This window comes from Chionomys nivalis, chromosome 1, assembly GCF_950005125.1.
Source record: "Chionomys nivalis chromosome 1, mChiNiv1.1, whole genome shotgun sequence".
In the NCBI taxonomy this organism is placed as follows: Eukaryota; Metazoa; Chordata; class Mammalia; order Rodentia; family Cricetidae; genus Chionomys; species Chionomys nivalis.
The window spans coordinates 118,569,262-118,596,253 of NC_080086.1; the positions used below are offsets into that span (position 1 = coordinate 118,569,262).

A 26,992-nucleotide genomic window follows, 5' to 3' on the forward strand; every position below is an offset into this window, starting at 1 on the left:
AAGGGACTGGAGAACAGGGAAGAGCAGAGACAAGAGATAGTTTCATGTGGTCTGTGTTGAGAAAATGTCCTGGATATGAGTACCTGAGTGTGGCATCCTCCGTATTAAAGGAAGCTGGCTCATCCCAGGTGTTCCTGGATTTAAGGAATGAGTTCAATTACAAACTGAGCTGGCAGCTTGAAATTCCACGGGGAACAGAAGGTAATTAATAAACATGATCAGATTGAATAAAGTAGAAAATTGATTTCTGCTTGGATGGAACTTGGAAATTAGGGTGATTGAGGCAGATCCCAGTTCAGGCTCCATGGAGGAGCTGCACTGTGGATAACGGATTTTGAAAAACACTTTTCAAATATAGCCACAGATCTACTAGGATTTAAAAATAAAATGTCTATCCTGGCAGGTTTTTTTCTTCTTCTTGAAATGTAGTCTGTGCAAGTCTTCCAGTGGTGCCAGCCTCAGCAGGGTTGTTTCCTGTCTAGCGGGGAGTGTGAAGCCGTTCCAGAGCCACTTTCTTATAATATCACCTGACCAGAAAAGGGGAGAAAAGATGGAGAATGAAATAGGACTTTTTTTTTTTTTCTGTTACAAGTGACAAAAACCCATCCCAAGTTAGTCTGAGCAAAACATAAAATCAAATGTGAAGGTCAGTGGTGTCTTGGTCAGTTTACCAGTGCTGCAGCTGAACACCACAGCCAGGATTGGTCTTGTAGAAACAGGTCCTAAGCGTACTATTGCTGCGACGGAACACACGACCAAGAGCATATTTCATTCAAGTTCCATATCCAGTTCATCATCAAAAGCAGTGAGGGCAGGAATGTGAAGGCGGAGACAGGAGCTGATGCAGAGGCCATGGAGGGATGCTACTTACTGAATTGCTCCCCATGACTTGCTCAGCCTGCTTTCTTATAGAACCCAGGACCACCAGCCCAGGGATGGCACCCCCAGTGGGCCAGGCCCTCCTCCATCAATCACTAGGAAATACCCTACAGGTTCCTATCATATAGAGACGTTTGTTTATTGTTTGTTTGTAGCTAAACTTGAGGCAATCTTTACTAAGTACTGGCCCAGACCCTGGATATTAGTGAGGTCCATTTCCAGATTTCCCAGACTATGGTGCCTAATTACATTAGTCAGGGACTCATAAAGATTCACACGGGTATGCACTTCCTACCTCCGTTCAGTCAGGGACAAGCATGCATCCTGAGGTACTTCCTGCTTACGTACCTCCTACCTAAGTGTGATCAAGCACACAGCCTGTGAGCTGGGTCAGTCAGGCTTGTCTACAGAAGTGAAAACATTCAGCTTGTTGTTTTACGTGAGCAGCCCCCCCCCACATTCCAGGAAGCATCTCTCCTTGGGAAAGTGGGGCTCACAGGTTAGAGGCATTCTTGTTGTGGAGGCCTTTTCTTAATTGAGGCTCCCTTCTCTTAGATGACTTTAGCTTGTGTCAAGTTGATATAAAACTATCCTGCACAATTGACTGACACATAAACATATCACCATTAAGCCAAAACCTTTCCTTTCTTATTTATCCCCAAGAGCTCACTCTAAAAAACATAACTTTAGAAGTTCCAAGTCTTTACAAATTCACATGCATTAAAGGCTTAGTCTCTCTAAGATATACAATCTCTTTAAAAATCCAAAATCTCTCTTAAAAATTCAAAGCCTTTCAGCTGTGGGCTCTTGTAAAAATAAAAAATTAAGTCAAATACTTTTTTCAAACGGGAACAACCAGGGCACAGTCACAATCCTAACAAAGCAAAACCAAACTCCCAACAGTGTAAACAGATCAATGTCTAATTATCTGGGACTCACTCACCATCTTCTGGGCTCCTCCAAGGGCTTGGGTCACAGCTCCGCCCTCTGCAGCACACAGTCTCCTAGGCTCCCGCTGCCTCCACCCCACTGCAGCTGCTGTTCTTGGTGGTTATCCCGTGTTACCGGCATCTCCAAAACACTGGGGTCTTCTGCTGCTATTGGGCTGCACTTCCACCAGTAGCTTCTCCCTGGGCTCTCTTCATGGTGCCAAGCCTCAACTTCTCTGCATGGCTCCTGAGTCCTGGGCCTTCAGCTGCTATTGAGGCTGCACCTTCACCAATGGCCTCTCCTGGCCTCTCACAGTGCCAAGCCTCAGCTGCTCTCCATGACCCCTTCATGCCTTCAAAACCAGTTCCACCTGGGTGACTCTTATCCTACCAAGTTCGGCTGCCAGCATGAAGTACAACCTTGACTACCCCTGGAGCATGGCTTCTGTGTGCTAACATCCCAGAAGATTTCAGTCAGTGACGCTTGTCCCTTCTTAATCACCACTAATTTCTCAGCTCCAGCCAACCAGTTTCAATTGTCCCGGTGTATAAAGGTTTTACATTAGGGTCTGGTCTCTTCTTAGTCACAGTTGATTTTTCAACTCCGACTGTCCAGAACCGCAGATTCTTCATACAAATGGCCCAGCAGAGGCCTTGTTTCCCTCTGAGACTTTACAAGCCAGGCCTCCATCATCAGCACTGCTCTCAACATTTGTTGCAAGGAGGTTGCTTGTTTGGTTCCCGGCCACCCTGCTAGCTTAGACCTGAAATAATCACATAGAAACTGTATTAATTAAATCACTGCTTGGCCCATTAGCTCTAGCTTCTTACTGGCTAACTCTTACATCTTAATTTAATCCATTTCCATTAATCTGTGTATCACCTACCAGCAAAGTTTTAGCATGTCTATCTCCAGTGGCGGATCCATGGCATCTCTCTGACTCCACCCTTCTTCCTCCCACCATACAGCCTAGCTTTCCCCGCCTAGCTCTGTTCTTCCCTGCCATAGGTTCAAAGCAGTTTCTTTATTCATTAACCAATGAAAGCAACACACAGACAGAAGGACCTCCCACACCAAACATTCTTGTTCTCAAAGCTCTGACAGAGTAGCCCACTGAGCTCTCAACACTCAGCGGCTCTTCTGACTCAGAGTTCCAAAGTCCTTCCACAAATCTCCAAACATGATCAGATCTGTCACCGCAGAACCTTACTATCCCAGTACCAACTTCATTGAGGCTCTCTCCGATGACTTTGTTGTGTCAAGTTGACATGAAACTAGCCAGCACAGCAGGCTTTGTTGTTGTTGTCCCCTCCTCCAATCACGGTTCTTTAGGCTGGGAGGTTCATGGTCAGGGGGGCAGATCTGGGGGGCACTTCTTGCCGACATGGGCTCTGCTGTCTTTAGGTAGCTCAGGCATCATATGGTAAGAACATTCTTGCTAAGGGGCCTCTTTCACTCAGGAAATGGCAGTCACATTGGATGATGACTCAATGCTTATGGCCTCATTTAAACCTTACTCACCCCCAAAGGCCCCAAATATCATAGATTAATATCTCACAGTGGTAATGAGATCCTGACATGAACTCAGAAGGGGACACACCATGGTGGCATTTATTGGTGCACATACCTGGAAGAGTATTTGGGTGCAGCTTTAACTTCTTCCCTGTCCTTCCAACTTCTTTCCCTCCTGAGCTAAGACAGCCACAGGAGACCAACATCCACATTTTTTTGCCTCCTCACCAGGGGGTATGAAAAGGCAGCTCTTCTGATTGGTCAGATTAGGGCATGTGACTGCCCTAGGGCCAATTACCAAGACCAACAAGGAATAGGGGGTTCTCTCTCAGACTGCCTCAGCTGTCCATCCATAATCGGGGTTGGAGAGAGAGGCTTCATCCGCCCAAGACATGGGAATGTGTTTAGAATGGGCCATGGGCACCGGTCCTCCTGCCACACCACTGAAAGAACACAGATGGCCTTTGTGGTCTTAGAGAAAAGACTCAACATGTGCCAGAAGCAGGAAAACCGGGAGGGGGGTTGTCCAGCTTTGTCCCCTTTGAGGCCTTTGGCTCCCTTCTGTTTTACTTCAGTGAAGTCGTTTTCTAGTTCAGCAGCAGGGAGAGACGTGTGGGCCCCCAATTCCACTGCTGCTGATGGGGAGCCCGTGTAGTTAGTCTGGGCTGTTATTGATATAAGCAGGGCAGATGGTTTCTGCCAGCAGCCAGCCCCAGCAGCCCAAGTTCCAGACCAGAAGAAGTACCAGTTCAGATCCTAGGTACCAGTGAGACCCCTCCTGGTATCCGGTTCCCCTAGAAACAAGGAAGGGCTGTGCTAAAGAAACCTCTTTCCTCAAATGACCCTGTCTGTGTTATTCAGCTGTAGCACCGGAGAACAAAGTAGAGCTGCCCTCCTGCAGACACTGAGCTCCTGCTTGTCTCATTTCTATCCCCCATGTACCCTGGCTGCCTGGAGCTCACGGTCTCTGGTGAGCCTGCCCAAGTGTGTGATCCCTTGGCACAGTCTAGCTTACCTGCCTAACCAGAAGCTCAGGCCTCCTCACTTCCTGGCTTGTTCAGAAAGCAGTATCACCCAGGTGGACCTCAGAGCTGTGGTCAGATTCTAATTTTAAAAATGTGTTTGGCCCCTGGCAGGTTTGCTTCAGTTCCCCCCCTCCACCCCTCCTCCCACACCAGCAGGCACGTCTCCTCCTCTGACCAGAATTTATAGAATCCCATCACTTCCCCCGACTTGGATCAGGCCAGTGACAGACCTCCTGAATCCACCAAGGCCTCCAGCCTTCTATACCCCTCACCTAGGGGTCTCTTCACTGGGACACGGTGTTCCTTTAGGGCATGCACTGCCCGACATACATCCCAGATTTGAGAAGATCATTCTTATGACCCCAGGTAACAGTTCCAGCTTTTGCTAGGTTTCTGCATATATAAATTGATATTGGGGCAGGGGCTGGGAAATGGCTCAGCAGGTAAAGGCACCTGCTGTCATCCCTGAGAGCCTGAGTTCAATCCCCCAAAGAACCAATTCCTGCAAGGTGTCCTCTGGCTTCCGTGCTCATGCTCATAGACACACAGAAGACAGACTCAGACATGCACGTGTGTGCACACACATTAAATGAATAAAGTATGATTTTAAAATAGACACTTTATTTTATTGGGACCACATATCTATTTCTGACCCTTTCTTACTTCAGTGTGGTCATCTGAAGGTTGTGCCCAGAAAAAGACAGGGAACCGATGGCGTGTTCGATTCCTTTCTGCTACGATAAAACACGCAGACCGAAAGCAACTTTGGTGAGAAAAGCATTGGTTGGTTGACAACTTCTAGGTTACGGTCCAGCGAGGGTCCTGCTTGCTGGCTCGTTCTCTCCCTGGCTCCCTCTCAGGCTCGTGCCTAGCTATCTTTCTTAGATAACCCAGGACCATCTGCCCAGGAAGCAGCACTGCCTGCTGGGCTGGCCCATATCAACGAAGACAAGACAGACAGTCCTTCACAGACAAGTCCACAGACTAACCGGATCGAGACAGTTACTCATTGAGACTTCTGACTGGCCAGGTGATAGTGAGTGCTAACTAGGACAGCCGTGAGCTTTTTACGGAGACTCTTCTCCCGTGCCACTCTCGCAGACCTGGTACGCATCACGTATGTAGCCTATCCTGGCCTCACGCTTGGTAAATCCTGTGTTAGCTTCCTGCGTGCTGGGATTACAGGCGCTCACCACCATGCTTGGCTTGAGCTCTTCTTATTTTTTATTTTATTTTATTTGTGTATTTGGATTTTTGTTGTTGTCGTTGGTTTGGTTTTTGGTTTTTTTGAGATAGGGTTTCTGTGTGTAGTCCTGGCTGTCCTGGAACTCTCTGTAAACGAGGCTGGCCTCAGAGATCCACCTGCCTCTCGGCCTCTGAGTGCTGGGATTAAAGACATGAGCCAGCACTGCCCGGCTGCTGAGCTCTTTTCATTTTAGAGAGGAAGAGCTTAGATCTAAGCGTTTGTATTTCTAGTGCTGTGCTCCTGTGTCTGGGTGCTGAGTCACTCCATCTAGCCTTTCCGAGCCTCTCTTTCTCACAGTCAGTGAAGGGAACAGTACCGCCTGCACCGGGCTATTGTGAGGGTCAGATGGGGGCAGATATGTGAGGAGACTCTGCCAGCTAGGGATGGCAGCAGGGATGGGGCAGCCCTCCTGGGGCATCTATGGTGGGCAGTGGGGTCTGCTGAGCAGGCTGGAGAGAAACCCCAGCTGCCTGCAGAAGAGAAGACTTCGCAATGACAGACTGGCAGAGACAGGCAATACACGGTGACACTAAGCATTTACATCGCCATCCAATGGTGAATACCCTTCTCAGTGTTCATAGGCACACAGAGCAACTCCTGAGAGCTGCCTGCTTGCTCTCTCTCGCTCCTGACCGGAGAATACGCCAAGCCTCTATTAACGGGCACCTTCTGTGTCGTGGTAGGAACTTCTCACCCGAGATGTGAGATGTGTATACTTTCTGGGAAAAGATGATGTCATGAAAGGGGGTTTGGCAAAGTCAGATTGATTACTATAGCGTAAGATTAAGCTATTTATCTCATATCAGAAGTTTTGTAACTGGCCAGTGATATCACAAGTTTTTAATCCTAGCACTCAGGAGGCAGAAATAGGCAGATATCTAAGTTCAAGACCAGCCTGGTCTACAGAGCAAGTTCCAGGACAGTAAGTCAGGACTATACAGAGAAACCTGTCTCAAAAAACAAAATAAAACAAAAGTACTTTGTTATATTGCTTATTTTTCTTATGTATTTATATATTCTCATTTATCTTAAAATTCTAAGTAAAATATCAAATTTTATAATTTATAATACAGTTATTTCTTGCTGTCCATTGGGCACTAGTTCCAGAAGCACCTCAGACTTGAAATTCCATGGCTGCCTAAGCCCCTTCTGTAAAATGACAGTGTCTGCACCCCATCTGCAAACAACCTCCCATGTGCTGAGAATCATCTCCAGATTCCCTTTGACACCTAATGCAGTGGCAATGCTACCAAAACAGTGACACACAATGACGTGTTGCTTAGGATACAATGAACAAAGCCTATGTGTTCAGTACAGACACATTTGTAGCAATCCTTTTGATCCTCCGTTTGCTGACTCTATGTATGGGCAGCCTGTGGAGACAGATGCTCTCAGTAGAAGAAAACAATCTCAAACCCTTCTTGCACACTAGCATGGGCGTGCCTCGTCCATTCTCTAACACTCGCCACTGTTTGACATATGTGTGTGAGTGTGCATGTGTGTATGCATGTGTGCATGTGTGTGAGTGCACATTTTGGGTGTGTGTGCAAGTGTGGAAGTCTAGGGTTGATGACAAGAATCTCCCTTGATCTTTCTTCCATCTTACCCATTGAGGCAGGGTCTCTCAACCAAACCCAGAGCTCTCCAGTACAGCTGGTCTCACCAGCCAGGAATCCCTTGCCTCTGTCCTTGGAAGCTGAAGCGGCAGGCAGGCTGCCACAGCCACCAGCATTTATTCGGGATTTAGGACTCTGAACTCTACCCCTTACTGCTGAGCTCGCTCGCTAGTCCATACATTCCTTTTCCACCACAGCTTGCTTTATTGTTGCTCTTGAATCCTCCTTCTATTACTTAGACGGAATCAGTCTCCTTGCATTCAGATCGCAGCATCCTGTGGTCAGTGCTCCTACACTAACGTTTCCGATAGCTCCCAGAATCTCTCACAATAATAATACCTTGTGCACAGCAGGCTATGGTGCACGTGTGGGGATCTGACTATTCAGCTTTGTTTGACCAAGATCTGATAGGCGCATCAGTTCCAACTCCTGGGGATGATACGTGAATCTGAAAGGTAAACAGAAGCCCTTCTGTTTACATGCATAGAGCGAGCACAGCCTGCTAACCTGATTTAGATTAGCACAGACCAGTTTCTATTCTCGTTCACTTTTATACTGGAGTTGAAATGATCAGCACGCCCTCTCTGTTTGCCCCTTTTGCCCTGCCTTGACCTTCCTGGCTGCTGCTTCCTGTGTCAACCCTTCCTTCAGCTGTGTAAATGCCTCCTCTTCTTCCGTCCATCCCAGCTCAGATATAGCTCTTCAAGAGGCTTCTTGGGGACCCTGGGACCATATCAGTGTACCCTCTTACATCACATTCAGCCCTTTGGGTGACATACATACTATGTATAATAGTCATGCTTTTTTTCTAGTGAGGTGGATGTTGCTCAGTAAAATATAAACTATGAAAATAAGAAATGTATGTCCTTATTGCCAACTAGGACTCAGTTCTCCTAACAAGAACAGAGTGTTTTGGGTTTTTGTTTGTTTGTTGTTTGGTTGGTTTTTTTTTCTTCCTTGTTTGTTTTTGTTCAAGATAGGATTTCTATGTGTGACCCTAGGTGTCCTGGAGACCAGGCTGGCTTCGAACTCAGAGAGATCTGCCTGCCTCTGCCTCCTGAGTACGGGGACTCAGGGCATGGACCACACTGCCCGGCTGGAACAGCAGTTTTAAGCTGAAGTATGATTAAGAAGGCAGGGGTTTTATGCTGTAAAAGGCCCTTTGGTGGCAGTTCAGGCCGGACTCCTCCTGCGGCTCCACTGAGCATGCTTTGTGTTTTCATCGTCAAGAGAGCAGAGGACAGGGAGAAGTGCCTCTGTCCCTCCCGAAGGAGGGTCCCCGAAGCCAGGCAGTGATGGTGCACACCTTTAATCCCAGCACTTGGGAGGCAGAGACAGGCGGACCTCTGTGAGTTTGAAGTCAGCCTGGTGTACAAGAGCTAGAAGGGTCTCTGAAACTGTACATCTCTGTCACTTCCCACTCCTCAGTCTGATGTAACTCATGTGGTTGAACCTAGATTTCCAAGAGGTCTGGAGATTAAATTTTTATTCTGGGTACACACATGCTCAGACCAAAATTGTTCCAATGCCTGCAAATAGGAGACCAGATACTGGGAGACAGTCATTTCCAGCTGCATCCTCAGGTTCTAGCCTGTTGCCTGGAACCACGGGTGCTGGTCGAATGCTGCAACTCGAGGAACACTTCCGCGTTTGTCTTCTTGGATGCTGTAGAGCAACACGGTATGACAAACTGGGTGTTTGCTATACCCGGTGCAAAGATTTGAGAAGGCCCAGGTCAAGCTGTCACTCGGCTGGTTTCTTCTGAGTGTGGTGAAGACCTTCACTCTGTGTTTTCTCCTAGCTGCGGGGCTTGCTAGAACATTTGGCATTCTCTCCTGCCCAGTCTGCCCGCGCGCGGAGCCCTGCTCTCTGGGAACTCACCTCCCCCTCCCCGCTCAGGGAGGGCCTGGTTAGGGCCGCAGGGGGCCCCAGTCTCAGACCTTCCCAGGGGCCAGGGAGTGACGAGCACTCAGCGCGCGTGGCCCCGCTGATGGCTGATGAGCTTCCTCCGCCCAACATTTGGCATTCTTTACATTATAAATCTGTTTCTCCTTTTGTATTCATGTGATGTTCTCTCTCTCTCTCTCTCTCCCTCTTTTTCCATGTGTGAGTGTGTATGTGAGTGTGCGTGTTCAAGTGCCCCATTTTTAACAAAGGGACACCAGTCATACTGGGCATGTTCACCGTGAGGATAAGATCTCAATGACATAGACCCTATGTTCAAATAAAGTCATATTCTGAGGTCCTGGGAATTCAGAATTCATAGAACTTAAAGATGTCTGAGGTATAGGTAGGGACAGCATGCACCATTCAGCACAATCAAGCACAGCATCTGTGCAAGTCGGGATGGTATGGTCTTCCCCTGCACAGGCTCCAGGCACTGGACATGGCTGCTCTTACTGCCCCTGAGAAGCCTCTGCAGGCAGATACAGCTGTCCCATGCTCTTAGCCCAGAGGAATAGTACTCTCTGGGAGGCTAGGGGTTACTAAAGGTCTTCAGTTTCTACAGTGCCATCGGCCATTGCAAGCCAGAATCAGTCAACCAGGCTTCAGGGTCAGCACTCCAGAAAAATTCATAGAGCCCCTGCATTCTGAGTCTTTTGCAGCAAGATGATAGCTCCTGCCTTTGGTTTTATGTTATGGCCGTCTTGACAGCACAGCCCAGGGACACCAGGGCCTAGCTCCTAGATGGGCCCTTCCTCAGCACCAGCCCTGCCGGGAGCTTCATTCATTCTTTCCTGATGTACCCAGTTCCGTCTGTGACTTTCTCCCATGTGTAAGTTCCTCTGAGCTCAGTCCAGATCATACTGCGTTCATCTGTGTAACTCCCACAGCTGCAGCGGCAAAAGTTACCCTCATTAAAAAGCAAAGGGGGGGTGGATACTGTTATCATCAGGAGGGGATGGAGGCCTCCCCCACCCAAGCAGAGGGAAGTGCATCATGAAAGGTTTCTTGTGCTTTCTGCTGGCCCCAAGTTCTAGAAGGCCAAGCCAGGTGGCAATTCTGTCTTCCCCTGGGGCCAAGTGTCAATAGTCTATTGTGCTGGCTAGTTTTATATCAACTTGACAGAAGTTAGAGTTATCTGAAAGGAGGGAACCTCAACTGAGAAAAGGCCTCCCTAAGAGTCAGCTATAAGGCATTTTCTTAATTAGCAACTAACCAGGCAGGGCCCATAGCATTGTGGGTGGTGCCATCCCTGGGCTGATGGTCCTGGGTTCTATAAGAAAGCAGGTCAGGAAAGCTCTGAGGAGCAAGTCAGTAAGCAGCACCCCTCCATGGCCTCTGTGTCAGCTCCTGACTCCAGGTTCCTGCCCTGTTTGAGTTCCTGTCCTGACTTCCTTTGATGATGAACGGTGATCTGCAAGCATAAGCCAAATAAACCCTTTCCTACCCAACTTGCTTTGGTCATGGTGATTCGTCACAGCAGTAGTGACCCTGACTGTGGCATCTCTACAATGGTCGGCTTCGGGGAAACTCAAGAGATACCAAAGCACAGCTCTAACAAAAGCAAGGCTTAGGGACCATTGCTTCTGCTTGTTCGAGAGGGGCTGACTGCTGTGGCTCAGCCACATACCTGCCTTTTTGACCACATGGCGCACCAGGGAAGCCAAAGCTCCAGGTCACCTTCTAGGAGGCAGGGATCTGGTGGCCCTCCGTGTAGGAGGTGTCAACTTTAGAAAGGTGGGACACACTGCTAACGATTGCTTTAAAAGCCTCCTCTTTGAAACGGGTTGAGAAATGGCGTACCTCCTGCACTCCTCACCCCCCCCCCCCCCCGCTGTCCTTGGGGAGGGGTCTGCTGGAGCCACTTTCTGACCAGTCTCACCTGGTACAGTTCCGGCTTTCCATGACATTCCCGTGGCTTTGGAATTTGCTTGGGGACGATATCCACTTCCCTAATGTCACACGTGGCGTTAATTTCTTCCTGTTTCCTGCCTTAGCCCCTGTGATTCAGATGACCACCCATTCAGGGCAGCTGCAGGGTGGCAACAGGAACTAGTCATTGCTTCATCAGTGTTGACTCTCAGATTCCCAGGGGATTAGAAAACAAATAAAACAGTTAGGCTTAGGGAAAAGTGGGCAGGATGCAGCTCTTCCATTATCCTAGGTGCAGCATCATCTTTGGCCGGCCACTCACCCAGCTTGAAAGTCTCAGTTGTCACAGCTAGAAAAAGAAAAGGCCGAAGAAATGGTCTCTGCCCAATTCTCAAGGCTGTTACTTCTTTGTCCGTGGTCCTTCAATGCAGGCTCAGGTAGAGGTGACACCATGAGAGACCTTCTCCCTAAAAATGACCTCTGTCACCTGTGTGCATCAGTTTGAGACATCAGTGTTTTCATCTCGGCTGTGATGTATTAAAATGACGGCTTTCATCACCGGTCCCTTGGCGCTCAGACTCGTCCCTGGCTATTAGTGGCAGACTGCTCTCAGGGCAGAATAATTGAGAGTGGCAGCCCTAATTGCACTGCTATTGCACCCACCAGCGGCACAGGGGCCTTGCTCAGAAATTCCTTGAGGATCTGTGGTCCAGGCACTTGTTTTGCCAAGTCCCTGGGGCCTACTTGCCAGAGTCCTTACCCAGGCATATCTGTGTTCTGGCTTTGTGCTGACTTAGCTCTCCTGTTCCTCCTTCCCTTTATCTAATTTCCATATTCACTTCTCTATATACTAGTTATGTTTGTTCATTGTAGAGAAATTAGAAAATGTAGATTATTGCCAGCTGGTGGTGGTGACGCACACCTTTAATTCAAGGACTCAGGAGGCTGAGGCAGGTGGATCTCTGTGAGTTCGAGGCCAGCCATGTCTACAGAGTGAGTTCCAGAATAGCCAGGGTTACACAGTGAAATCCTGTCTAGGAAAACCTTGCAGCTAAGCCGGGCAGTGGTGACGCGCATCTTTAATCCCAGCACTTGGGAGACAGAGGAAGGGAGGATCTCTGTGAGTTTGGGGCCAGCCTACAAGAGCTAGTTCCAGGACAGGCTCCAAAGCTACAGAGAAACCCAGTCTCGAAAAAACAACAAAAAAGAAAAAAGAAAAACCTGCAGCTAAGATCAAGTCTAACATCTGCTGACATCAGCTTACTATCTGACACATCTGGGGAAAGTAACAGAAGCCAGCTTGGCCCACTCCACAGTTTGGCTGTCCTGTCAGTGATTTCGAGAGTGATGCTCTCCTACTTGGGGCTTGAAAACTTACATGTTGGACCTGGTAGCCCACGCTCGGCACTCAGAGGCCAGCCTGGGAGTTCGAAGCAAGTATGGTCTGCATATCAAGATCCTGTCTTGAAAATCACAACAAATACAAAGTTATTTTATAGTCATAACAACACTGAGTTAAATTATTTAATCAGGAAAACATTACTGGTCACTTAGTTTATTTCCAACTCTTTGCATTTGGAAGCAATGTCACTGTGGACATCTGTGGCTACATATTCACATATACACAGTTCACGTCCTTTCTTAGGATGAATGCCTAAGAGTAGAATGGCTAGGTCAAAGGAATACACATTTTCTAAAAAAATTACTTTTATCTTTTAAAAGTTGTGTGTTTGTGTGCTCTTGTGAGTGCAGGTGCCCTCAGAGACCAGAAGAGGGTGCCAGATCTTCTAGAACTGGAATTACAGGCCATTCTTAGCCTCTGTGCAGATGCTGGGAACCCACCCTCGGTCTTCTGCAAGAGCAATAGGAACTTCTTTTTCTTAGTGTTGTTTTATTTTTTCCTTTTCCTTCCTCCTCCTCCTCCTCCCTTTTCTCTTTGCAGTATCCACCTTTAACCACTGAGCCATCCTTCCAGCCCCTTGGTACTGGTTTTAATTTCATACTGTGAAAATAGGGCTTATGGTTTGGGATGTAGGTCTGTGGCAGGATGCTCACTAGCATCACAAGGCCCTGGGTTTGATCCCCAGAACCACAAAAAAAAAAAAAAAAAAAAAAAAAAAAAAAAAAAAAAAAAAAAAAAAAAAAAAAAAAAAAAAAAACCAAAACAGCATCCATACCTGGACATGCGAGGCAGACTATAACAGAGAATCCTCCTCTGCCTACTCAGCGGTGATTAGCTTCTGGACATTTCCCTGCTTTCTCTCCCATTTTCAACCCATTCCTCCACTTGTTTTAGTGGTACAGCTAAGCCTACTCCACCCTTGAGGCAACAAACACTGGCAACTTGAAAATGGGAGAGAGATTCCTGCAGTCCCACCCAAATACCTCTTTCGATCTCTTTCTCCCCACCTTTGAACTGGCCTGTGCATTTTAAAGTCATTTCAGATCTTGCCAGCCTACTGCAGAAAGTTTTATTAAATTATACTGAGGAGTGTTCATGCTTGCTAATCTTTAGGTCATTTTCTTTCTCCCCTCCTTGCTTCTCTTTTTATCTATCATCTATCTATCTATCTATCTATCTATCTATCTATCTATCTATCTATCTATCTATCTATCTATCTGAATTTTTGAGACAGGGTTACTATGTGTAGCCTTGACTGTCCTGGAACTCGCTCTGTAGAGCAGACTGGCTTTGGACTCATAGAGATCCACCTGCTGCCTCTGCCTCCTGAGTCCTGGGATTAAAGATGTGCACCACCTCTGCCCAGGCTTACCCATCCTTTCTCCTTTTTCAATTCTTTTTTGTGGAACACAAGCTATGTAAGTGTTCTCTGTCCTTGAACACCGTTGTGATGATTTGAAAGAAAATGGTGCTCAAAGGGAGTGGCGCTATTCAGAGGTGTGGCCTTGTTGGAGGAAGTGTGTCACTGCGGGGCGGACTTTGAGGTCTTGTTTCTCAAGCTTCACTAAGTGTGACAGTCAGTCAACTTCCTGTTGCCTCTGAGTCAAGATGTAAGGACTCTCAGTTCCCACACCACATCTGCTGGCATGCCTCTATCCTCCCTTCATGATCATAATGGACTGAGCCTCTGAAACTGTAAGTGAGCCACCCCAATTAAATGTTTTCTTTAGAAGAGCTGCCGTGGTCAAGGTATCTCTTCACAGCAACAGAGCCCTAACTAAGACAGCCACCCACAGTCCTCTTTTTCATTTGGGAAGAATACCACTATTAACAGTTTTAGCTGGTTGCGAATGAAGTTTTCTCATTGAATATTTGCATATCTGTCTTTGTGAATTATCTTTTCTTAATTTTCCTGTTTGCTGTTTTTTAAATCGCCTTTCTGTTTATCCAATAGCATCGTGCTTGCTCCAGCAAATTGCTGGGACAACTTTTCAGCCAAAAATAACAGATGATTGCTCTCATACAAAGTCAGTGTGCTTTCTAAAACCAATATCAGATCAAATTCACAGCTCATGTTCAGATCAACAAGCAGGCTGGCTGACTGGAGACGTATGGATGCAAACGGGGTACTGAACATGGACAGGAGCCTGCAGGTACTAGGCATCCCAGCAGGAATAAGAAGAAATACCCTGTGCTGGCTAGTTTACGTCAATTTAACATCAACTAGAGTTATCTGAAAGGAGGGAGCCTCGGTTGAGAAAATATCAACGTAAGATCTGGCTATAGTGCATTTTCTTAATTAAAGATTGGTGGGGGAAGGCCCAGCTTATGTGGGTGGTGTCATCCCTGGGCTGGTGGTCCTGGGTTCTATAAGAAAGCAGACTGACCTTTGGATGTCACTGTGGTGATTTCTCAGAAAATTAGGAAACAACTTTTTTCAAGACCCAGTAATACCACTATTGGGTATATACCCAAAAGATGCTCAATTGTGCTACAAGGACATGTGCTCAACTATGTTCATAGCAGCTTTGATTGTCATAGCCAGAACCTGGAAACAACCTAAATGCCCCTTGACTGAAGAATGGATAAGGAAAATGTGGTTACATTTACACAATGGAGTACTACACAGCAGAAAAAAATAATGACATCTTGAAATTTACAGGCAAATGGGTGGAGCTAGAAAACATCATATTGAGTGAGGTAACCCAGACCCAGAAAGACAATTATCACATGTACTCACTCATTAGTGGTTTTTAAGCATAAAGCAAAGAAAACCAGCCTACAATTCACAATCCCAGAGAACCTAGACAACAATGAGGACCCCAAGAGGGACATACATAGATCTAATATACATGGGAAGTAGAAAAAGACAATATTTCCTGAATAAATTGGGAGCAATGGGGACCATGGGAGAAGGTTACAGGATAGGGGAGAGACAGGGAGGGGAGCAGAGAAAAATGTAGAGCTCAATAAAAGTCAATAAAATTTAAAAAAAGAAAGCAGGTTGAGCAAGTCATGAAGAGCAAGCCAGCAAGCAACTCCCCTCCATGGTCTCTGCATCAGCTCCTGCAAGCAGGTTCCTGCCCTGCTTGAGCTCCTGTCCTGACTTCTGTCAGTAAAGAGCAGCGGTATGGAAGTGTAAGCCAAATAAACCCTTTCCTTCTCATGGTGTTTCACCGCAGCAACAGAAACCCTAAGACACACCCCTAGGCCGCCCAGTCTCTCCTCCTCCTTCATGGTTATACCTGGGGCAGCTGAGGCAGACAGCACACGGACGACTCCAGTTCCCTCTGCTTTAGATCACACCCATGTAAGACCCTGCAAGCCCCCGTCTGGGAACTTTCTATCACAGCATTGATTATGTGTTTATTTGTAGAAGGCAAATAGCGCCTTAAAATACACCAAACATTAGTGAAAATGAAATTTCTCCCCCTCCCACTCTCTTTTTAAAAATACTTTTCAGCACGAAGGTCCGGGACCAGGTGAATACAACTTGAAAGCACCCCCAGCAGGCTCTGTCACCTCTTGTTTTCGATCCAAGGTTCCCCGATTCTTGCCTGTTGGTTCTGTAAGTATGCTAAGCGAGATACCTATGTGTGTGTAGGGGGGCGGGGTCTTAGGATTCCACGTGCTTGGATGGGGATTGTCACGCACGACGGAGGTTGTATTGAAGTCCCAAGGCTTTGGCTAGACCCCGAGCTGCTTCTGTCTTAAAGGCAGGCCACTGAAGGCCATGTCCGGGAATGATTTCAGAAAATAACATTGTAATCATCTCAGTGGCCTTTTCTGTTTTACACGGAAGCCTCCATCCTCCCTGAGAAAGTGTCTGCCAAGGCTGGAAGATGTTTGGAGTTAGGCCCACTGGTATGGAGGAGTCTGCTTGCTAGCCTTTCCCATGGTGAATGCTCTGTCCCTGGGTACCAGAGGCTGCAGATGGTGGTTCAAGGGAGACACATTTCACGTGCTGTACTGCCTGCTGGACTGTCTCATGTAAACCTCATCCTAGAAACAGCTTTTTTTCTCCTCAAAATAAGTATGTTTTCCTGTCCTGGGTGATAGAGTTGATGGAGGAACTCCAAGACTTTCCACTGCAGAGCCATTGGCAACAACAGTTGGTCCTCTGGATGCTAACCACCGCCACCCTCCAGGGACTAAATGCCACCCTGTCATTTCCTCTGAAGGATCCTCGGGTCTCTCGAGAGGCAGCAGGGACCCTCACTGGAGGACAGGGCTTTCTAGGTGTCCCGTGTAGCTCTCGTGACCTCAGAATCTGTCATCCTATTTCCTCTGGTATTGGGTTGTCCCCTTTCTGACTGCTCAGGACAGTGGATCACAGCCACTTGGGTGGGTAAAGGGACCACTCTTAGAAGCTTGAGCATTTCTTGGGAATGTTTCACAGGGTTCAGATCCCAGATATTCTTAGAAGCCATCTTTGCTTCCAAAGGGTGTCATGGGCATGGAAGACAAGGAAAGCATCTTTGGAGTCCGTGTAAATATTAACTCTGTTTCTTTGGGACCATTCTAGAGCCCAAGTGAACCATCAGCTCTGCTAACTGAGCGCTTTAGTTTCTAGGTATTGGTCCTGATTCAGGTACCTTGAAGCCAACGACTATTGCATATCCTACATACTGGACTCCCTCTTTTTCAAGATCTTCCTCTGTGTAGAGGACCAAGTATGGTTGCCAATGGTTGATCTGAGAGATTGGGATGAGCTGCATACCTATCCAGGAGGACCTCCTCACCAAAACGGACAGGCTCTCCTGGTAGATGAGAAGTCTGTTACTAGCCAGTTAGAGGCTTCCATTGTTGTTAGAAGGTTTATGGACTTTAAAGGGACAGCCAAGAGTAGACTTTTGGGCTCAGGGATTAGGAGTTCAGTGGCAGCAGCTGCCCACAGGTACCCAGGTTAGCCCTTTGCCACCCCACCTAATTTATTTCTGTATCCTGCAGGCTGAGGATAGGGCCCTTGAGATGGGCAATCACACCCAAAGCTGTACCCTGTCTCTCAGTTATGGACACGTGAAATTTGAGCTGAGGAGGTAATCCTAAAGCAAGGACTGGTGCCTTCAAAATGTCCACTGTAGAGTGGCTAGGCTGTAGAGGGACCATTGTTTGGAGATGTGATGCAGACACTGGGTCAGCATAATCACAGATGGACAAGTGGCTGGAGAACTTTCATACTTTGGTGGTATCAGCAGTATTCAAAACAGACATCCGACTGGGTCTATAGGTCAGGCCTTTCTCATGATAACCAAACTCCCGAGAAAACCGAGCAGATTGCTAGAAAGTACAGTGTCCACTAAGTAGGGGCTGGTGTCTGGGGTTGTTCCTTTCTCTTAGAGAAAAATTTCAAGATCACCTGGTGACAGCAAAATTAGGACTGGAGGATTGTACTGGATGTGCTGCGGTAGGATGACAGGGTGACAGCCACAACCGGCAGCCTTCCGAGGGGGTGGCTTTGTGTGTGTGCGCCCCCATCTCTTGTTCTGTGGGCCGGCCTTCCAGTACTGCATGCTCCTGCTGTGTCCCCATTAATAGCGCTAATAAAGGCTTCCGCTTCCCTTGACGTGTGGCCAGGACTTGATTAGATTTCCAGGCTGCTCCTTTGCTTTTGGCCAAGCAAACATCCTGCCTTTAAAAGGCAGCTTTTGTAGGCAGCTGATGTCATCTGCCAGGCTGACTGCTCTGTTCCATGCTCAGGGGTGATGCTGTTTCCACCCACTGCCTCCCAAAGAGACAGACTGAGCAAGGAAGGGCAGGCATGACCAGGAGTGGGAATACTGGATGACAGTGATGGAGCCAAGACGCCGGGGGCTGGCTGGGCAGAGCACTGTCTGATTTGGCAGGGCCCCAGTGAGCCTTGTGTCCCCCTGCCAGGCAAAAACACTGTACAAATTGGTGGCTTGGGGCCATACTGGGTACTGGCGCCAGGACTCAAACCCAGGTTTGCTGGATTTGGAAGCCTTTATCATTGCTGTTCTTTTCCTCCTTTTTGTTTGTGTGTGTATGTGCCTGTGAAGTGTGTGTGTGTGTGTGTGTGTGTGTGTGTGTGAGAGAGAGAGAGAGAGAGAGAGAGAGAGAGAGAGAGAGAGAGAGAGAGAGAGAGAGAGAAAGCATGTGTGTGGACCAGAAGAGGGCATTGACCGTTTCTGTCACCCCTGCCTTATTCTTTTGAAGCAGAGTCTCTCCCTAAATGTAGAGCTCACATATTTGAGCTAAGAAGGCAGCCAGCAAGCCCCAGAAGTCGTTCTGTCTCAGGAGTCACAGCACATTCAAGATCATGCTTGCCTTGTTCTCTGGGTGCTGGGGCCTCAACTCAGTCCTCTGAAGTCCCCCCCCCCCCCCAGACACAGTCTTACTGTATAGTCCAGTTGGGTCTTGAACTCAGGATCTTTCTGCCTCCGCCTAAGTGCTAGGATCACAAGTGTGAACCACCATGCCCGGAAGTGCTAGAGTCACAAGTGCGAACCACCATGCCCGGAAAACCCTGCCCCTGACCGCTACCCTGGTGTTCTTAGAATGTGTATGTGTACATCTTCAACATGGCCATCGTGACCAAGAACTGGTCTCAGGCAGAGGAAAGGGCATTCATTTCTGCTCTAAAGAGAGACTTTGACTTAATACTTGGAAAAATGTTTTGTTTAAGAATTCCAGCAGCCAGTTGGTGGTGATGCACGCCTTTAATCCCAGCACTCAGGAGGCAAAGGCAGGCAGTTCTCTGTGAGTTTGAGGCCAGCCAGGTTTACAGAGCAAGTTCTATCTAGGACAGCCAGGGCTACACAGAGAAACTTTGTCTCGAAAAAACAAAAAGCAAAAAAAGCGGGGTGGGTGGCACACACTTTTGATCCCAGCACTTGGGAGGCAGAGGCAGGCAGATCTCAGTGAGTTTGAGGCCAGCTGGTCTACAAAGTGAGTTCCAGGACAACCAAGAATGTTACACAGAGAAACCTTGCCCTGAAAAGCAAGAAGCAAATAAGAAAAAAAAAAAAAAAAAGAAAGAAAGAAAGAAAAAAAAAGAAAAAAAAAAAAGAAAAGAATTTCAACAAAATGAACACATGATGTCTAAAACTGAGCACTCAGGCTAAGAGCCCTTGCAGAGGACTCGTGCAGGAGGCTCACAATCATGGTCATGTGCAAATGCCCGTAAGCATACACACAATTAAAAGAAACTATGAGAGTCACGGAGTCCACAAACGGGGCTAGATACACCTCAGTCTGTCATACTGCCAGTGATGTCATACTGCCACGGAAACCAATTGGGGCTTTTGGCTTAAACATGTAGTTGCAGAATCCAGTCTCTCCAGCCACTTGCCATTAGACCAGGGACAGTAGTCAGGAGGAAGATGGCATCCTCTGTGACAGGAACTGCCTGGACCAGTGCCACTGGGAGAAATCACACTTGGAGGTATCTGGAGAGGGTAGCCCTGCCCTCACTCCCAGCAGGTATCTGTGGTCCGTGGCTTTCCTGCCTTTGTCTTGGCACCTCCCAGCCTCCCAGTGAATCCAACAGAAGCCCCTCCAGGTCTCAAGACACACTCTTTATCTCCGTCTGCAGGGAATGAGTCAGTCACAGCTCATCCAGCAGCTGGACACAGGAGCTAAGACTGTCGATCTCACCAGCCCCTCCCCTCTTTTTGTCTCGTTTCAGAAAACACCGGGCCCGGGAGCATACACAGCTTCGAGACAGTTCCCTAAGCAGTCCCCAACCATCGCCAAAATGGGTAGAGAACACAGCCTCTTCTTCAATAACACAATTGGCTTTTAAAATAAAGTAACATTGGCACCATGCTACTTTGAGCTTTAGCAAGGTCTTATATCTGGAAAGATCTTTCCCATTGTGACCTTGCCCGTTTCTTATGGGGACTGACCTTGAATCAGTTGCCTGGGTGACCATCCTGTAGGGTCCTAGTCTGAACAATCAGTTGCTCTGCTTAATCCAAGATGAGGGCTGTCCCAGAGACTGGCCCGGGCTGTGCCTCGTCGCCATGTGAGTGGCCGATGTGTCCAGGCTATGTGCAGTGTGACCTTCTCCATCGTGCTAATGTTGGAAGGTCCCAGACCCCCTTGAAGGCTTCTATGGGTCGGTTGCATCAGCCCACAGGTAGACTTGGCAGGCTCCCAAAAGGTGACACTATTCTCTCTTCCAACTTCCCGAGAACAATTTGACTCAGCCATGTTTAGTGCCACACAACAGATAACATCGTGGCCAGTGACAGATTCACATGATAGTGGTCCCAAGACAGTACAAAGGAGCAGCCTCTATTGCCTGTGACATTGTAGTACACAGTAGTACAAGTTTGTTGTTTAGTACACAGTATAATCATCGGTATAAACCAAGCCATTAGCCTGTCTGTTGTGTGCAAGTATGGCACTTCTGGGACTGTCCTCTCAGGCACCGTCGTCACTGTCTGCCTGTTGACATGGATGTTCCCTCAGGAGGAGGGGCCTGATCACGGGTCACCTGAGTATTCACCATGCCACCCGGCCACTTATGTGCAATTTTGTCCTAGTTGGACATGGCCTTAGTGGGGAGCATCAAGGTGTGTAGATGGGAGACACTAGGCAGGGAGTCATTATCTATACAGCCATGCAGGCGCTATCAGCCACACTGGTTGCAGACCTTCCAACGTGGCTGCCTTAAGGCCACCTGTGTTTCCTTCTGTCTGTGAATCCTCATCCATTATTCTATAAGCGAGCCTAATAAACTCGTTGGTTTCCTAGAGTGAACTTTAGAATTTTACCTTAGTTTGTCATTGGAACCTTAGGAGGGGTGGGGTAGATATTATTTGTATCTTCCTCAGGAAGGAATTTTAGTCATAGATACATTATAGCTATTGTACAGAGAAAATGCCTGACAGTGGATGGCTATGTTACTGGTTTAATTATTGTAATATGGATTGACCCCCTTCTCTTGCCTTGTGTCATTTTCTGTATGTTAAACCTGTGTGTGCAGTGTGTATATGCGTACATGCATGTGTGTACATGTATGTGTGTGCATGTATGTGTGTGGGTGTGTGCATGCGTGTGTGCATGTATGTGTGTATTGTGCATGTGCATGTGTGTGTAGGTGGGTGTGTGCATGCATGTGTGTACGTATGTGTGTATGTATGTACGTATGTGTGTATGTGTGTGTGCATATGTGTGTATATGTGTACATGCATGCATGTGTGTGTGTGTGTTGGGAGTCACACACAGGACCTTGTGTATGATAAGCATGGGGTTTATCACCAAGCCTCAGCCCAGCTCATTTATCGTTAGAGTGTAAGCCTTTTATTTACTTATTAAAAAAACAAGCAAGTTCACAGTAAAACAGTATATTATGGGATAGGGAGATGGCTCTAAGTAGGTTCCAGTGCTAAAACCCACGTAAAAGTTGAGCATGACCAAATGCATAGAACCCTAGCGTTGGGGTAGGGGGGCAAGACGCAGCAGGAAGATCCCAGGATTCACTGACCGGTCAGTCTAGCTGAAATGGCAACCTCCAGACTCAGTGAGGAACACAGTCTTAAAAAATATTATGGAGAATGATAGAGGAAGACACTCAGAGTTGTCTCACGTGCAGGCAGGGCCTGTGTGTCCATGCACACCAGTGTACACACACGCGTAACTATCACACACATACACGAACAGCCCAGTATACTATGTTATACCCATAGCAACTCAGGCGTCTCGTGTTCACTCTTGATTGCATCATTTTCATGTACTTGATTTAATCTTATGTTTTGTTCATCACGGCTTTAGAAGCATAAGCTATTCCAATGACATAGGTGTTCCGTATATATGCATATATATATATATATCTCATATCATATTACATATGACATCTAAGTTTATGTTTGCATACAATAGCAAAATCAATCAGTGAGTGTGCATGATCCCATTAAGTGCCCATGACTATGTTTCTGATTCCAAGGCAATGAAAATCTTGAGTATCTACTATGTGCTGGGTGCTGTGCCTGGGTTGAGGGGCTTGGGACAGAGGTGAAGGGTCATAGAATTGAACTTAGCAGGGCAGTAAGGGAAACTGGGCCTGAGAGGGAGTCTAGGAGCTATGCCGAAGCTCCAGAGAATCCATGAGTCCAGAGGCTTCACGAATGCCCTCATATGAGTGACAGCTCTCATGCAAAGGCCAGAGGAGGACTATGACCTGCCACGTGTGTGCAGTGCAGGGAGAAGGGAGCAGAGCCAAGCCCCAGCACATGCAAACGGGGAGCCCGGCCAGCACCCCAGAGACCCAGGAGATGAACAGGGGGAAAGAGAAAGCTGATCAGGGGCAAGGACTGCCATCTGGGCAAGGGCCCAAGGCAGGAATAAACGTTTGCTGAGGGAAGAAGCAGGGGAACTGTGGCTCTGCAAAAGTGCAGGGGGAGAGGGCATGGGAGGGAGCACAGCTGTGGGAGGGCGGGATGGCAGAAAGTCCTTTCCTAGGTCCAGGAGGATCACCAGACTGGCCCTATGGAGGACAGCAGGACTCAGATCCTACTGCTAAGTGGCTCTGTTAGGTTTTGGTGGGAGTGTGTTTTATGTTTCTGTTGTTGTAATAAAAGCAACTTAAGGAAGAAGGGCTTATTTTGGCTCATAGTTCAAGTACAGTTTAATTCAGTGAATGAAGTCAAGGTGGCAGCTTGGAGTCACATCCATAGTCAAGAGCAGTGTTGTGGTTTGAATGAAAATGGCCACATAGGCCCATACGATGGCACTATCAGGATATGTGGCTCTGTTGGGGTAGGTGTAGCATTTTTGGAGGAAGTGTGTCAGTGGAGGTGGGTTTTGAGTCTCAGATGCTCAAGCCAGGCCCAGTGTCACTCTCTCTTCCTGCTCCCTGAGGATCCGGATGTAGAACTCAGCTGTTCCCCCAGCACCGTTTGCCTGCAATCTGCCATGCTTCCTGCCTTGACAATAATACCTATTAAGTGTAAGTCAGCCCCAGTGAAATGTTTTCCTTTATAAAGTTGCAATGGTCATGGTGTCTCTTCACAGCAATAAAACCCTAAGACAAGCAGAGACAACGAGTTAATCTATGCTTGTTTGGTGTGGGAAAATGGTCTGTATTCTGTCAATTATATTTTAAATAAATGCTGATTGGCCAGTAGCCAGGCAGAAAGTATAGGCAGGACAACCAGACAGGAAGTAGATGCAGGTCAATGAGAATAGGAGAATTCTGGGAAGAAGGAAGGCCATTCTGCAGTCCTGTCCCAGCCACAGAAGAAGCAAGATGTGACAGCCCCACCAAATAAGGTACCAAGCCACGTGGCTAACACAGCCAAGAATAATGGGCTAATAATATCCATTGTAAGAGTTAATAAGAAGCCTGAGCTAATGGGCCAATCAGTTTATAGTTAATGTAGACCTCTGTGTGATTTCTTTGGGACTTAACGATTGCGGGCACCAGGCGGGACAGAAACCCTGACAACACTTGTTTATGCTCAGTTTGCTCCCACTATTTGTGCACTCCAGGTCCTAATCAACACAGGTCTGTCTTCATCAATAACACAAGATAATCCTCCACAGGCATGCTCGGAGATTCATTTCTCGGGTGATTCTAGATTTTTTTCAAGTTGAAAACACCAACCATCACACTGGATAATGTCTTAGTCGCTGTTCTATTGCTGTGAAGACACACCATGATCAAGGTAGTTTTTATAAAAGAAAGCTATTAATTGGGGGCTTGCTTATAGTTTCAGAGGCTTGGTCCATTGGAGGGAGCACAGTGCCAGTCTGTAACTGTTCGCTTGATTCGGGAAATAACTGGGCCAGCTTAAAGATAAACAATTATATTTTTAATTGTTATAAAGGGAAACTCACGCCACAAGAATGGGAAGTCCGAGTTCCTCTGTGTCCAGCGGAAATCACCCAGAGAGAGAGAGTGCACCTGGTCTGTCCCAGTTTTCTTCCTGGGCTCCAGGTAGCCACGCCTTAACTAGGTTCCACTTCTTAAAGGTGATTGGTTAACAGAGCTTCCCCCTCTCCCCCATCACCAGCCACCAACAGCTGAGCTGGAACATAGGTAGCTTTAACTCTACAGCTTTAAGAAATAGGCCCTGCTGGAGGAGGTTGTTTCTACCTATTGGAGATAAGACTGTCTCATTTCTGCATCTGGCTAAGGGATAGGGAATAGGAAGGCATTGCCCAGAAAGTGTTCTGGGGGAAGCTGGAACCTTGCACATTAGCAGGTGTTGGTAGTTCTTGCTAAGACAAGCAGAGGCCTGACCTCAGGCTTTTACAAGTTTGACTCCTGACTGAGGTCTCCAGACTCTCTGGGTTTAGTGAAGAGCATGTGGAGCCTGCCAAGTCCAAGGCTTGGATTTAGGGCCTGCCTGCCCTACCTTCTCTGTACAGGAACTGGGTGAGGGACGGGAAAACTGTATTTGTTTTTATGAACCACACATACGACTCCAGACATTCTCCAGTGCCCGCATTATTCAAGGGTTTTATTAGTATACCAAGAACAACTTGGCTGAGCATAAAAATAAAGGATCTGGCATTGTCAGATGGTCCAAGTGTCCAAGTGTCCAAGAGTCTTATTGATGAAGATCCTAGTATTGACGGTGCTGAGGGGGGTCCTGGTGTTGACTGTGCTGAGGGGGGTCCTGGTGTTGACTGTGCTGAGGGGGGTCCTGGTGTTGACGGTGCTGAGGGGGGTCCTGGTGTTGACGGTGCTGAGGGAGGTCCTGGTGTTGATGGTGCTGAGAACGATCCTGGTGTTGACGGTGCTGAGGGAGGTCCTGGTGTTGATGGTGCTGATGGATTTTTTGTTTGGCACAGGCCTGTAGTCTCATCCACTCAGGAGGCTGAGACAGGATATTTACAAGTTCAAGACTAGCCTGGGAAAGTTAAGACCTTGTAACAGAATAAAATATAAGAGAGGCTGAGGGTAGTACAGTGGTAGAGCACCTGTCTAGCATGTGCAAAGTCCTAGATTAATTTTTTAGTTTAATTTTTTAATTTAAAAAATTTTAATTTAATTTTAAACTTTTAAAGGCACAAGCCCTGTATTTGCGGTACTGTCACAGACTAAGTAATAGTAGGTGAGACATGATGATCTCTCTCTTGGGAACAGAGCCTCCCAATACTCCCCACAACTTTGTGGACTACCAAAGAGGCGATTAGACGTTGATTAGGAACAGACACATGTAACATGAGGGTCTGCTTGTTGGGGTTTCTGTTCTGCCCTATTCCCACAGCCAGTAAGGTCCCAAAGAAATTACACAGAGGTCTCCATAATTTATAAACTGATTGGCCCATTAGCTCAGGCTTCTTATTAACTCTTATAACTTATATTAACCCATTATTCTTATTTATGTTAGCCACATGGCTCAGTACCTTTTTCAGTGGGGCAGGTCATATCCTGCTTCTTTGGTGTCTGGACAGGACTGCGGAGGAAGCTTCCTTCTTCCCAGAATTCTCCTGTTCTCATTGTCCTGCCTCTACTTCCTATCTGGTTATCCTGCCTATACTTTCTGCCTGGCTACTGGCCAATCAGCATTTATTTAAAATATAATTGACAGAATACAGAATTGTCCCCCCACCAGACACGCAGGAACTTTCCAGGCTCATGTGTCACTGTAAGGATCCCAAGAAGCTGGTTCAGTTGCTGGAATTGGAGAGGCACAGGAATGGAATAGAGCCCAAGCTCCTGCCTTCCTGGTGCCTTTGAGAGCACAAGACCTGTCCATCTCCAGACCCAAGAGTTCCCCCTTGTAGATATGCATCTGCTCCTCACTCTGCTCCTGTCCCCCAGGTCTTCTCTTCTGTCCTCTCTGCCATGACTTCTGCTGCTCTTTAGCTTCTTCTTCCACCAGGAGCAGCGTCCCTCCGTGTCCTCTGGTTATATGAGAGTCAGACCTGCTGCCTCCTCTCGTCATGGTAATGGCCAGAGAGGTAGAGAGTGAGAGACTAGAGAGAGAGCAGCTAAAGGGATCCTGGGATCCTGGCCATGGGATCCTGGCCATCAGAAGTACTACTGTAAAGAGCACCAGTGCGGAGTGGGAGGATGGACAGAGGACCAGCTGCGAGCATTAGGTCAAGGGTAAGACAGCAAACTTGGGTTTGAAAGGCACCCCAAAGTGTAGAAGACTACAAGGGCATAGTTTCTACCCATACTTATCTCAAAGGGTTCAAAATCAAACAGTGGTTTAGAAGATAATGAGTGACAGCTCCCCAAAGTCTAACGACGTATTTGAGAGCAGGAAGTGTCATGATGGAGAACAAGAGGGTGGTGACAATCTGTACCTGGATAGGTTCCCTGTGTGTGTGCCCAGTCCATCTGCCAGCCTGTGGACCAGCCTGTGGACCAGCCTGTGGACCAGCCTGTGGACCAGCCTGTGGACCAGCCTGTGGACCAGCCTGTGGACCAGCATATGAACCCACACCAGTCCATCCAGTCAACTGGACATCAGGGCTCTGGAGTTCCACAGCCTGACACACAGTTCCCATCGTCTATTTATACTTGCAGCTGCCTGGCATCTTCTGAACCCCATGTTCGGGGAGTCCATACTCCTTGAGAGACATTTGCTTAAGGAACTACTGCTCTGGCTTCAGAGGGGCTGGGTGATGAGTGTATAGA

General features: G+C 47.5%; 1 protein-coding gene across 1 annotated transcript in view; it reads left to right on the forward strand.

Annotated features, from left to right (window-relative positions):
* The window catches only part of Stpg4 (sperm-tail PG-rich repeat containing 4), a 49,098-nt gene extending 28,907 nt beyond the window's left edge, over positions 1–20,191 (forward strand). The window contains exons 6-7 of the mRNA XM_057791319.1: positions 15,890–15,994; positions 20,075–20,191. Coding sequence (XP_057647302.1) covers positions 15,890–15,994; positions 20,075–20,191 — 222 coding nt within the window. The remainder of the gene's footprint in view (positions 1–15,889; positions 15,995–20,074) is intronic.
* The last annotated feature ends 6,801 nt before the right edge of the window (positions 20,192–26,992 follow it).